The sequence below is a fragment of the Enoplosus armatus genome, chromosome 14 (assembly GCF_043641665.1).
Source record: "Enoplosus armatus isolate fEnoArm2 chromosome 14, fEnoArm2.hap1, whole genome shotgun sequence".
NCBI classification, from domain to species: domain Eukaryota; kingdom Metazoa; phylum Chordata; class Actinopteri; order Centrarchiformes; family Enoplosidae; genus Enoplosus; species Enoplosus armatus.
The window spans coordinates 5,129,745-5,143,727 of NC_092193.1; the positions used below are offsets into that span (position 1 = coordinate 5,129,745).

The 13,983-nt window shown below is 39.5% G+C and overlaps 1 protein-coding gene across 1 annotated transcript in view; it reads right to left on the minus strand.

Moving 5' to 3' along the window:
- Positions 1 to 8,665, minus strand: part of tesk2 (testis associated actin remodelling kinase 2) — a 28,109-nt gene extending 19,444 nt beyond the window's left edge. The window contains exons 1-3 of the mRNA XM_070919381.1: positions 8,303 to 8,665; positions 4,019 to 4,466; positions 3,272 to 3,391 (exon numbers count right to left, since the gene is read on the minus strand). Coding sequence (XP_070775482.1) covers positions 3,272 to 3,391; positions 4,019 to 4,141 — 243 coding nt within the window. The 5' untranslated portion in view covers positions 4,142 to 4,466; positions 8,303 to 8,665. The remainder of the gene's footprint in view (positions 1 to 3,271; positions 3,392 to 4,018; positions 4,467 to 8,302) is intronic.
- Positions 8,666 to 13,983: the final 5,318 nt, after the last annotated feature.

The window sequence follows — 13,983 nt, forward strand, 5'->3', positions numbered from 1 at the left end:
TTGCGAACTCACTTCCTGACAGCAGAAACATAATTAGACCATGATGCAGGTATTAATCCAGTAATTTGAATAGGCTAAAATGACACCCTGTATCTATAGGTAGACAGCCTTCAGCAACAAAGAGCCTATTCAAACGTTATCAAGAGCTCCAGGCAAAGTATAAAGTACAGGAAATCACTTGGAAGCATCCTACATACATGCACAGCTTTGATCACATCAATGCCACGGCACTTTTGAGTTGTGGAAAACAAAAATGACAAAAAGGGTGGTACATAATTTGGTTAGTCCACATTGTTCTTAGGTAATCGTTGTTACCAGCTCTCTCAGAACGACATCAATTCAGGCTGGGATAATCCTGGAAATCTTTAATCTACTGTATGAAACATGTTAAGAGACTGTCAGTCATATTCACTACAACACCGGGCTTTATATCATCTTCTAACAATGGCTCCTCTACTGTCTTCCATCATCACAGCCAAGGTACACTGGTGACACAATGGATGGGCAGTATCACTTACAGCAGGAAAGGGAATTGACAGATGGGACAAAGTCAATATGGATTATATAGGATGCATTAACAAGGAAAGTCAATGGACAAAACTGTTACTAAACTGCAATTTATGTATTTGGAGACATCTCAACGAAGTGCAAAGTTATCAGATTATCTATGTATTGTAGAACAAACACAACAGATCACAAATTTTGATTCAGATTACGGGAGTTTTCTGTGTTTTGTATGCTTCTCTCTCTCTGTCTCATTCATACAGACACAAAAATCGCTCTGTTCAAGTTCAAAGGAAGGGGCCGAGCTATGAGAGCCGACAGTCTCCACCACAGGACAGCAGAAACAACAGATGGCCACTCCTCTGAAGGCCTCCTCCCCCACATCCGTCTATCCTCCTCCGACCCCCCATTCCTCACTCTTCACATCCCCCCATCTGCATTTAGCCCTGATCCCCCTCTTTCTCCTCCTCACTGTGGTCTGCAACAAACCATCAACCCTAATCCTCATCTTCCTCAGTAGTCAACCCCAAGTTCTTCTTTTTCTCCTCTCGTCTCCTGCCGTTCTGTTTGTTTGGTCTTGCAGGCTCACCTCTCTAATAGCTCCTTGTCCTCCAAACACTTTCTCCCTTTCCTCCTCCTCCCTCTAACCCAAGCTCTAGAAAACCTCTAAATCACCTTCTTCTCCAAAAACTCAACTTCATCTCCTCTGAAGCCGTCGTCTGCCCCCATCCCTTGTACTCCATAAACCTGTAAAACCTCCTTTCAACCCCCATTTTTCATCCCCTTCAACCACCCCAACTCTCTACCATCAAAAGCTTTCCCCCCTCTGGTTCCTCCTCCTCTTAGCCTCAACCTCTATCTGCATTAATTTCACCTCCTTTTTGTTCCCATCTCTAGCTGTCACTCTCATTGACTTTAAGCTTTTCATCATTCTGCACCATTTCCTCTTCTCTCTCTGTTTACCTATCCATTCCTCTCTCACACAGAATATATTAACAGATATTTCCATTGCTCAACAACAGGCTATAGATTACTTACAATAAATCGCACACGAAAAGGGGTTGTTTATCTTGATTATGTGTGTTGAAAGTTTAGATCCTGCCTGAACATTTATTAGAGCCTAATTTGGCTTCTGATTTGAATGAATTAATATTGACTATGAGTCTCACAGAGTCACGATCCAACTATTAGCCTAGAGCTGCACAGTGCACACATAGCTTTAAGCAGGTCAACATTAACTTAAGTAAACCCAACTTAATTTAGGCAAGATATGCTAGACAACTCACAGCCTGCATCACAACTTTTCTGTCCTGACAATAAATGGTATGATTCGTTGTTTTATATAGTGTGTGTCCGACAGTGTTTGTAATGGTATAGAGTAATAGTTCATAGTGTTTTATGTAATATTGGTGGAGATAGGAGAGTCAGAATGTAACAGAAAGTTCTGGACAGTATTTGAGCAGCTACTCTTCACCCCAGCGCCAACAAAATACTGAAGTTGAAATGCTTTTTTCAAACAGCAGCACGAAAGCAAAGCGACCACTGTTAAATACAAAGCGATCGCACTTGTTTCACTCACTGATACATGCAATAAATGTGAATATCATTAATTGAAACTGCTGGCTGTTGTTTGTTTGCGCCGCTGTGTTGTTCACTCACTTGCAGCGCTGTGCGTTATGAATAAGCTCCAGTGTTTACACGGCCCACAATGGGGTGTTTTTGGCAGCTGGCATACCCACAGCACAATGGGTTACAATAAACACATGACTTAATAAAAAATTTTAATTATTGTAAATTATAATGCATTCTGATCTGAGAACTGAGCCTGGCTTAATGTCATTTAAACCCTTCTAGGCCATTACTTTAATTAATCAGATTAATTCCCTTCATCTATAAGAGACCACAAGCCTTCCCCCATACTTGTCAACTTTATTCAGTGTGTTAACCCTTTATTTAACATGTACACCGTGGTTTTGTGTGTACATGCGTGAGTGTGTGAGTGATGCACATACACACAAACGCTCTTGAATAATTACATTACATGTATCCTCCTATACCAACTTACATTGAAATGCTATCAGTCTATCAAGGCCGTGATTATTTATTTCACAAAAGTGCAACTCAGCTCCTTTCCTAGATCAGTAGTCCTTCCACTCTGCTTATTTAAACCAAACTGAGCCAAAATTTCACACAGTCATGGTGGTTGTGTTATTACAACAAACATGAAGTGATAAGGGAAATTTAATTTCTCTGCTGATAGTTGTTGAAAGAGAGGCTTCACTTAGCAAAGCCAAACTAATAACGCCAAACGTGCTTGTGTGACTTCCATCCACACGCCCGGAGGGGGAAGTGAACGAAGTAACAGGGTTAACAACCCCGTGTGTAAGTGATGTCTTTGAAGTGACTGCAGTCAAACTTGACCTAAAACTGTCTGGAGAAGATCAGTCTTTGACCCACCAATCGTATCAACTTGACAACATCAAGTCAAATGGAAAACCACTATGGGTTTTACAGTTTGATCACATATAAATGCCATTTCCTTGTGAGGGCCATGCACAACAAGATCCCTTTTATTTCTAAGATCCAGAACATTGCGCAAAAGGCACTAACACTGGACTGTGTGACTCTAACCTATTATAAGCAATAGGTTGGTGGATGGAGTGAGAACAAAACAAAGGGATGGAAAAAGGGGCAGAAGATAAAATCAAGCAAGGTAGGAATCAGAGAAAAGAGAAGAGAAAAACTGTCATCACTGATCTCCACCCACCTTGAAGACATCAGAGAAGAATCCAGAGCCAATCCACTCACAGGTGAAGTCATCAAGGCGTGTCAGACAGGAGAAGGCACTGATGAGGGCTCTGTAGGATGACGGCCACACCCTGCCCACCTGGAGAGGACAGGAACAGACTGGTATCAACAGGTTAAGATGAAGTATTTGCTGCATGCTGTGGGACCACTGCTACAACTTGCTTGTTTGTGCAGAAAATTAGATAATGTGGCCTTTATGAATCTATAATCTATCTATACTAAAACTGAAAATGTGTGAAATGGTTGATATGGATTACACAGACCATCAACCCATACTCCCAACTATCTTTAATCTTAATTTAAATATAACCATTTTTAATTGAACACCTATACTTACCAAAACATAGCCACTTTTAATCTCATACCTAAACTGGTTTTGCAGGCCAATCACAGTGCTTTTGGTCAGTTTGTTTCATTATTATTTCTTGTGCACACAACTGTGACACTGATGGCACGGTGTTCAGTTATGAAAATCAAACATACATACAAATTATCTTTGTCAGAATGATGGATAACAACTAGATCAGGAGGCAAACAATAAGAATCCTTAAAACTCACACAATGTATGACTGTTGGTCAGTCCAAATCACAAATATAATAGGCCCAATTATTATTTTGTGTGTGTGTATCAGAACTCTTCACACCTTCATACCATGTGAACACGTGAAATGCATCCTACTGACAAAAATGAAGAACCACGACTGACCTGTGAAGGCGGGCCCATTCCCATCTCGCCGACCCCTACCCCTCCGATACCATCTCTGTCCTCATTGATACGTTCGGGTCGTGTAGGAAACCCAGCGATGGAGTTGCGTTTATTTCGGTCCATTGTGACGTGAAAGAAGGTGATACCAGTGAGGGTAATATGGGCCTTTTTCTGTAATGTACCCACATGTCAAGAGGACTAGATTGTTTTAACGGTGCCGATGGTTCCACGGCAGCACAGAATTTACTCAGTTCGTGTCCTGGGAGAAAATACGTCACGCACATAGACTTCAGTTTAAATGTTTGTTTAGGGCACCCCTGGTGATACACCCTGGCTGGATCCAAGATAATTCCTACTAGTTCAGTTCCACACTGCTGGCAACTGGGGAGTCCACCAGGATGAGAGGGTTTTCACATCTTTGACAGATGTATAGTGAGTCCTTGGCGACCTAGAGAAAGCAAAGAGAAAAATTCATATTGGGTAATTTACTGTGGAGTATATTAGCAGTGGGGTTTACTGTTCATAGATTCGTAGTTATGCATAGTTATGCCTCACACGATGCATGTTTTTGTGAATCCTATGAATGGAGTGGATGTATAACACATTAGGATCACATTGACTTCCACTCTAGAAACAACAAAAGCTGCCATGCTATTCCTTCTTGAAAAGTTTGGTTATTTAATAGCAGCTGTAGCTGTCGACTAGGCCTTGCCTTAGGATGGATAAGACAAGCCACTATTGCTCAACAGGCCCAATGTAATGGCTGTAATAGGGGCCGATTGTCCAATTATGGGAGATTAGCCAAGGAATAGCTCAGGTCCTGGACCTTTCTGCCATCCAAAACAAAATCAGCAGGGTACAAAGGGTAACAGGAAAGGAAGTCTGTGGCAAAAGGTCTTTTTTACACACACAATGTGGCTTTCATATCTAACTTTTAAGAATACTTTATTCCAGAGAAAGATCTCTTTGGTTGATAGGACATATTTAGTCTGGTTATGAATATTTTGAAAGAAAAGTGGAGTATAACTATATTGAAAAACACATTCCTTTCCACTGAGACAGGAGAAAAAATCCCTTCAGTCATTTTTCTCCTTAAAGACTCAAGGAATAATGTTTTTAATGAAGATCCTCATGGGCAGCTGACCAACAGGTACAACAGGTACAGTAGAAAGGACAACTGCATCAATAATGTATCTACTAATTCTTCCGTAATTTCGAGATACTCCACATTTAAGTTTAGTTTCTCCAAAAGAGTAAATAAATGCAACACCTGCAGTCTCTTTCTTGTGGACACAAGATTCTACAAACACAGCAACAGTGGTTGCCCACAGAGGCAACCAGGCCAAACAAAATGATTTACAGTGGTCCAGTTCGGTTGTTTGGGGCAACTAGGCAACCACTACAGTTGAACCCTGCTTGTGGGTTATTCTGTCGTGTTGACAGTTTATAATTTTTATTCCACAATTAGTTGTTTCAGTTTTTTCTAAATAAATACAACAGCACCAGTATACAAAAAAGGATTACCTGTTTATGTTGAACAAGCTGTTTGAAGTAATTTAATGGTAATTTTCTCTTTGTAACAAAAACATGTTCTTGTCTAGATGCGAAATGAGGACACATATGCACAAGTGCAAGCATGCAGGTGATGCAAACATAACTTTTGTTTATTTACAAGAAAACTCCACAGGGCATCTTTAAAGGATTAGCAGGTTAACAGAAAATTAATTGGCAACTATTTTGATAATCAATGAATCATTCGTCGTTATTTTCAAGCAAAAATGCAAAACATTCCTTAGTTTCAGCCCCTTAATTGTGAGGTTTTCTGATTTTCTCTGATGTATATCATTGTAAACTGGATATTTGTGGGGTTTGGACTGTTGGTTGGACAAAACAAGACATTTGAAGATGTCACTTTAGGAAATTGTGATGGGCATTTTTCAGTAAAGTTGCAGCCCTACTCTCATCCACTTCAGTTGTGTTAACGAAGGCTGACATAGAGTGGCACTAACCTGGAAACTTTTCAAATGTAATGACAGAAAGTAAACAATGGCCCACTTTTCCTTGGTGGTTGAACTATTCCTTTAAGTACCTGCGTCTCACAATGAGCTCATGCATGTCATAAAAAGAGTCATAGAGTTCACATTATCGCTTTAAATACTTGAAGGCCTGCCATTGTGTACTCTGAGATTTATGTTCCCACACACAGCATTGATACATTGCAATCATATATGTCAGGTGTAGTCAGAAATGTACAATGTGTTTACACAAGACGTAACCGGAATAGTTCAGATAGAACATGTTCCAGTAAATGGGGAGGAACAGTGGCAAACTGGAAGAGGGATGCAGATTAAAAAGGAATATACTTAACTGGCCTACATTAAACCAAAGCAGAAACAAAAAAGAAGAGGAGGTCTCAAGATCAAATCCTAAAAACAGCATTGAGATGACACAGCCAGATTCTGCCTTGGTCCGTTAGTATTACATCACAGACACTAGACTCTTAGAGAACTTCTGACATCATTCTCTGTCCCAGGCACATCCTTAAAAGGCTTTCATCCTCCACTTTCTTTTTTCTCTCCAATGACACCTCATTTTCTGCCTTGTTGAAATGGTACGACAGAAATAAAAGTGCCCATGCCAAGAAAAATGCAAGCCACAAGTACCAGGCCTGGGCTTTCTTTTCTCTTTTCAGTAGCTTTCCCATCCAAGAGCAAGAGCAGACACACATATTTCATCTGTGTCGTTGTATCTGAGTAGACGAGAATAGGTCAGCAAGTAAGATATAAATTCACCCCTGATTCAAAACAGCTAGCAGCAACCGAGAAGCACTTCTATATCCACACACCCACATGGGTGGTCAAAGCAGCCAATACTGACTAAACACAAACTTCTTACATTTATTAGAATTTCAGTGATGCAAATGTATTTGAAACGTACAACTTATGTTAGTTTACAAAATACTGTGGGTGGGTAAAAAGCAATCTTCATTCAGGGTGATCTTCCCAACCTAAAGCAGTATACTGACCACAAAAAGGAATTTTTAGACCCACTTCTGTTGGAAAACTTATATATATATATATATAAGTATATATATATATATATATATATATATATATATATATATATATATATATATATATATATATTATACTACGGAACAACTTTATAGCATTAAACAATACAATCATATCACACAGTCCTGTAATATTCAGCAATATGATAACCCTCAATGAGCTATGCTGCTGGAAATCTTCTTGATGCAAATGATTAGAAGAAAAAATAGACAAGCCACCAGTGTTAAAAACTATATTTGTTTCCAAACTACTCCCTGTTGCCTGCACATCCAAAGGCCATGCATTTAAGACACCACAGCAAAGAGACTATGCATGGAAGAGGGTGGAATTTTAAAAGCCGGCCCTTTTTTAAGTCTGTAAAATGTGGCTACTCCAAAACAGATGGGATATCTCCAAAGCAGCCTCAGGCCACATGTTTTAACAGTAGTTTGGGGCCTGAACACTATCCAGCTGTGTCCCTGTGGATTACAGACTAATAGAAAATGTCAGCAATGAATCAAAACTTAAGTGATGTTATAATGATAGGTTGCAGAGGGTTAGAGTGTCTCTGAAGGACAAGAGGTATTAAATGGGCGTGTGTGTGAATGAGTGTGAGAGACAATTATTTGTTCATAGAGAAAGACTGCGTGTACGTCTATCTGCATCAGAAAAGAAGATAAACAAGATATAATCATACTGATTTAAACATGAGTACATCTACTGATCCTTTCTTTACACTATTAATGAAATATTATCAAAATAATTGTCTGTGGTTTAGTGATCTGCTGGTCTTTCTCCTGTGAGCGACAGACAGTTGAGAGATTCACTAAAAGAGCAATCTTTGTCAAGTATTTGAGCAAGGTCACATTCAACAAAAGTGAATAGAAACCTCTTATCTGACCAAAACCTATTGTGGTAAACTGCCATGATATGTGAGCCGCTGCATACCTGTCATTCTTCAAGGGTTTAAAGTAATGAACAAGTCCATGGGGCAGGCACCGTGAACAAAAACATGCCCATTATCTGGATACCATAGACAGCTAATGAGTCAATGCTGCCAAAACAGCTTGGTGCAACAAGTCATATTAAGTAGAGGTGGTTAGATGAAGAATTCATAACTGGATCAGCATGTTTAATTTGATGGTTAAGTGTTAAACAGGAAATGTAAACAAACCAAAGCAGCAACAGTCAGTATTAGCTTTTACTCCTTGTTTAAGTTAAGCTGACTTACCTGTTCTCATTTCATGGAGATGTTTGCAAGAACAGTTCAAACCGGGCTCCATGCCTTTCCCTGGTAGCAGTAATCAAGAACGACAAGCGAACCCCTTAACTGCAAAGTTGGTAACGCAGCTAGCTCAGTGACTAGCCGACTGGCTAGTTTGTCAACAAAACTCGAGCCAAGCCGAGAGCTAAGATCCACCAACACACACAAAACAGGAAGTTTTTCGTGGCGACGGTTTAAAAGTCCAAAGGCAGAATTCTCAAAGTGAACTCTAAGTATCTTTCTGTCGTGCTTGTTTCCACAAAAGAGCAAAGTACGATGTTTTTTGTTCCGCCCGGGATAATATTTCAGACGATTGTTGGCGTTTGACAGCTCCGTCGCCTCTCGCTGCTCTCACCCGTGTAACTCCCACTGGTCCCGCCCACATTTGATTGGCAGGCATATTAACCAATCAATGGCCATGCATCTGTGCGCGCGTGGATGCGCGCGTGTTAAACTTTCAAACGGTTAATACAAAAAAAAACAATCGTAACAAAATTAAAATTGAAAAAAAATTAAAAAAAATTGAGGAATTTAAAAATTGTAACAATTAAATTAAAAAAGTTAATTTTAGTTCAAATTGGAGGCGTTGAAGTTTACAGGAGGAGGTGTTTAGTTTGAAAAAATTCAAGGGAAAGAGAGATTATAAGTTTATTTGTATGTAATTTCTCATACAAATGCAGTTCAAAGTGCTTTACAGGGAGAAAAAAATAGGCATTCAGCAACTTACAACAACAGAAGGAAAATAAAGAGAAGATCCAGAGGCAGTTCTAACAGTAGAGAAACAAAATATATACATAAGAACAATAATGATAAGATTTGTTATCTTATCATTATTGTAAAGTACTTCATGAAAATGCTAAATACTGAACGTAATCTTTTTAATTTTCACACATATTTTTTGACATATGGCTAAAGCTTGGGTCAAACAGTCAGTTTGGAGCAAACCTCTTCTGTCTGTTTTGGTTAACAAATGCAACCTCAGCCACCACTGTTTTTTTGTTTTTTTTCAAATTCCCTCTTTATTGTGTCTTACCAACGCTCTTTGATGTGCAACACATTGGAGAACTTGAAGGCATAGTCTATTTTGTTTTTTTATTATCCTATTATTATAATTTTTAATGTCACACTTGCTTTGGCAATGTAAACGTCTGTTTCCCATGCCAATAAAGCCCCTTTTAATTGAACTGAATATATTTTTCCAGTGGGAAGATTACTTTGACAGATGGCCACTGGTTAAAAGTGTTGCAACTTTTGAGAATGACTAAAATACAATTAAATATTTGGGGAATTTATTGGCCAATAAAGAAGTTATAGGCATGTGATTTATTTAATTAATTAATGTGAATAGACTTAAGATGCATTTCATGTGATCATATTCAAAATCAGGTACACAATTAGCAAAGAAACTACAATGACAACAACATAGGTAACCTAATAGGAAATATAATTGTTATTCCAAGGGCAGTTGCTTGACCTCAGCTTTTATGCTCTCATGGAAATAGAGCATCATCTAGTGGACAAAATTAGACAGCACTGCTATACACATCACGCTCAAACAACAGCAAGATATTGCCACCCACAGGTGTTTGTAGTTGTTTTAAACGTGTAACACGTCAGTTTGGTTCAAGCTTTGTGATAACTTTGTGGGGAAAGGGTTCTGTTGCCTACATTTGGAGCTTTGGCAGATTTGAATAGGTGTCGATGCAGGATTCATTCTTGACCTTCGACATAGAGGCCTAATTTGACAAAAAAGAAAAAATAATAAGTTACTAGATGTCTCCTGGTGCTTTCAGCTGCATCTAATGGCCTTCATCAGTGGCTGGAGTGTGTAGTATTTAGAAAGAAATACTTTATTAACAAATATAATACATATTTCTTATTTACATAAACTATGTTAAAATATGTATGCGTATTTCATGATTACAACTGTTGTATATTGCACTGTCAAATATTTATTATCTGTTTGTAATCGTGTAACAATTCACAAAGCATTATAAATGATGTGGAAAGTGGCTGAAATATTTTTTTTTGGAAGTGATAATACATGATAAAATATTTTCCTGGAAACGCAAACACATTATGTCAAAGCAACAACAAAACCATCAAAGACTATCGCAATACTGCATAAAAAATAAAGAATTTCTTAGATCAAGCATCACTTCATACACGTTGTTCTGATCTGAATACTTCCTCCTTCACTGTACGCCAGTTACAGATGCTTTACATGATTGTAATTATTGACGAATTGATTAATAAGCACTTAAAAAGTTTAATCTCTGCTTACAACTACATTATAGTTTGTTATAAACCATTTATTAATTATATACTGCCTAAAGAAGCTAAACGGGGCAGGGCTTCTTGAATATACGGTTTATTTTGTCATGTTTGCAGCTGAGAATTTTGTCCTACAGTCAGCACCGTATATCCTCCGTCACATGACCACCAGCGTTTCCTGTTACTATTGTATTACACTTCCATGTTTTTCACCTCAAACAGCAACTGTAATGTAAAACTACAACGGTCGGGATTGTAACAGTTGCGCGATTTGCACCGCGTAGAAAGTTAGCTTCACGTCCCGCCACGTCGCTAGCAGCTAGCAGAGGCGCTGATCCGGGGCAACATGGCCAACTGTGTGGCTTTCCAGAGCAAGTTAACCTCGATCATGGAGATGCTAGCTAAAGCTGCCGTGGTGGAAATCAGTAAACTGTGGGAGGACGGCTTCACGCTCGTACAGGTCGAGCTTCGGCGGAGGGAGAACGAAATTGAGGCCCTGAACAGAAAGTTGGCGTTGATGGAAAACGAGCGTTTAACGGTCCTGACTCAGACTCAGAGTGCGAATCTGTCTTCATCATCTTCCTCCAAGAGAGAGCAGCAGAGCAAGCTGCTGCCGCCCACCGGTGATGGTAAGAATGACCGCCGACTAGACAATAGAGAACAACCAAAACACAGCTACATACACTTGATTTTATCACATAAAACTGTGTATGGGGTGTATAACATAACACGCAGAAACAAGACTCCATCAACAGAAAATCAGCTAATCAACAACCATTTTGGTCTATCAAGCAAATAACATGCCAAACATGTTCCAGCCTCTCAACTGTCAGGATTTCTTTCTGTTATTTAGTACTGTAGACTATTAGACTAGGGCTGCAACTATCATTTTTAAAGTAGTTGGCAATTAATTTCCTGTTGATTGATTAATCTACTAATGAACCAGTTGTTTCAGGTCTGCACTAGACCACCTCTACAAAGAACCTCCGAAATCCCTTCAATGAGGCCGACCCATATTTCGATTTTGCTGATATCTAAGAGCATTATTGGCCTTTCAACTAAAACCTCTTGACTGCAACTAATTAAGATTTGACAATCTCGTAGTGGTGGAAAATCAATTAAATTATTAAGCAAAAAGGCCAAGAATGTGCTGCTTTTTTCTGTTTTATATCATTATAAACTGAATAGCTTTTGGTTTTGGACAGTTGACAAAACAAGACATTTATGTGTCAACATGGGCTCTATGAACCTGTATTTTTCTGAATAGTTTTCACTATTTTCTCACATTAAAGACTAAAAGAGTAATCTATTCTTTGGAAAAACAATCAGTAGACTCATCAATAATGGAAATACATTAGAGTTGCAGCCCTACTATTTTCCTTTTAGATGCCTTTCAATCTGTGTAGGTGAAGGTCTACCCGCAACTGCAGTTTGTAATGCAGGTTTTCTGTGATTGTCATGTGTCTCAGGCAGCTCGGCCCTTTTTGTACCTGTTTAACTTGTTCTATGTTGCCTTTAAAGCTTTGAAACCTCACTTATGAACTATACTATACTAACCCAAAACCTTATATCACAGCAGAAACATACCACCAGCTGGTTTTCAATAAGGTACTAAGGTAAAGTTAAAATGCGCCTGCTCTGTCGTTTCAGGGCCGATAATAGATTCAGTCCAGACATTGACTTCTGATCAGAGCGTCAGAGAGAATCAGCGGACACCGCCACCTTCACAGACAGAGGAGAAACAGTGTGAGCAGCTCAAGTCGGACCACTGTGAAAGTGACAGCAGAGACAATGAGGACGACTTAATAGTCAAGCTAGAGGACGAGGATGACGTCCAGATTGTGGAGCAGATGGTGGACTCTGATCACAGCGTTAACGATGGAGCAGGTCACCATGAGATGGATCTGGACCTGCAATCTGCTGAGATTTTGGAAGAACAAGAGAGCCAGCAGTGGTCGTCCGTTTCAGTGGGAGACAGCGACACTGCCGATGACTCGGACTGCTTTTTTGAACCAAAGCAGCTGTCACAAAATCTGGACTCAGAAATCCTGCTCATTCAGAACGCTTTGGACATTTTTGACAATTCAGCAGAGACAGCGTACTCTGACAGGTTCATGAGGGATAATGGACAAGGTGCTTCAAGCAAATCCAGGGCTCCTGTGACTTTTAGCCAAGCTCAGCCAAGTCAGCCTACTGAAGCAATAAATCACCTAGAGAGAGGGGTGTCCATCAGACTCCACAAACCACAAACTAAAAACATGTCAGCTTTTGACCCGGACAGCAGATTCTTTCTCTTAAACGACCCCGAGTTGCATAAAACTATAGCGAGTCGCCGCATAAAGGAGAAATGGTTCATCTGCCCGTTCTGCGGCAAGAGCTTCGATCGCGTCAGCCATCTGGAGATTCACCAGCGGATTCACACAGGAGAGAAACCGTACACATGCGATACATGTGGCAAGTGTTTCTCTCAGAGGAGTAACCTCCGCACTCACCAACGAACTCACAAAGAGGCTCTATCCCAAAATGCAGTTTGATTCAATAGATTTTGAAGAGTTAAGCTAGAAATATCTGTGGCATCTATGTCTAGACAAATTAACAAATTCTTCTTGTATTTTGATATTACTGTAATGTAGCTGACTGATTTTACTGTGCACTCCTTTTATTTTGGGATAAATTATAACATTGACATAGCTTTGATTGTAAGAACTGATTTTGGCATTTATGTACTGTTTGTAAATCCAGCCAGTTAAGAGATTTATAAAAACATGTGGGGACCTCCAGCCGCAGTGACTATAGCTGAATATTGACTTCTACAGGTTATACATGAGGACAGAAATTGGTCTTTAATATTTGGCTGATTGATGCGAGTCAGCGTGGATCAGAAGGGGCTGGAGAGCAAACCTCTGTATGTATGATCACTGTAGACCCTCTGATATCCCTCTGCATTACCATTTTTAGGATCACGGTGAAAATCAAACAAGTAGAACAGCCAAGATCTGCATCTAAAAAGGCAAAAATATATATTTCTTAACAAAGTTTCCTGATGGAAATATAACCACAGAGGATTGAACTCACACTAAACTATAGCATCATGTAACAGTAGTCATTACATGATGACCTGAATTGTACGCTGTCTTTGTAATTCTGGTCTCCTCCAGTAGTCCGTGCCGAGTGGAGGAGCAGCATATTAAAAGAATAGCCAGAAATTTTGGGAAAATTTGCATTCTTGGCAGAGAGTGAGATGAGAAGATACCACTCTCAGATCTGCACGGTACATATGAAGCTCCCACCAGCAGTCGATTAGCTTAGCTTAGCTTAGCACAAAGACTGTAAACAGGGGGAAACAGTTAGCCTGGCTGTCAAACAGTAACAAA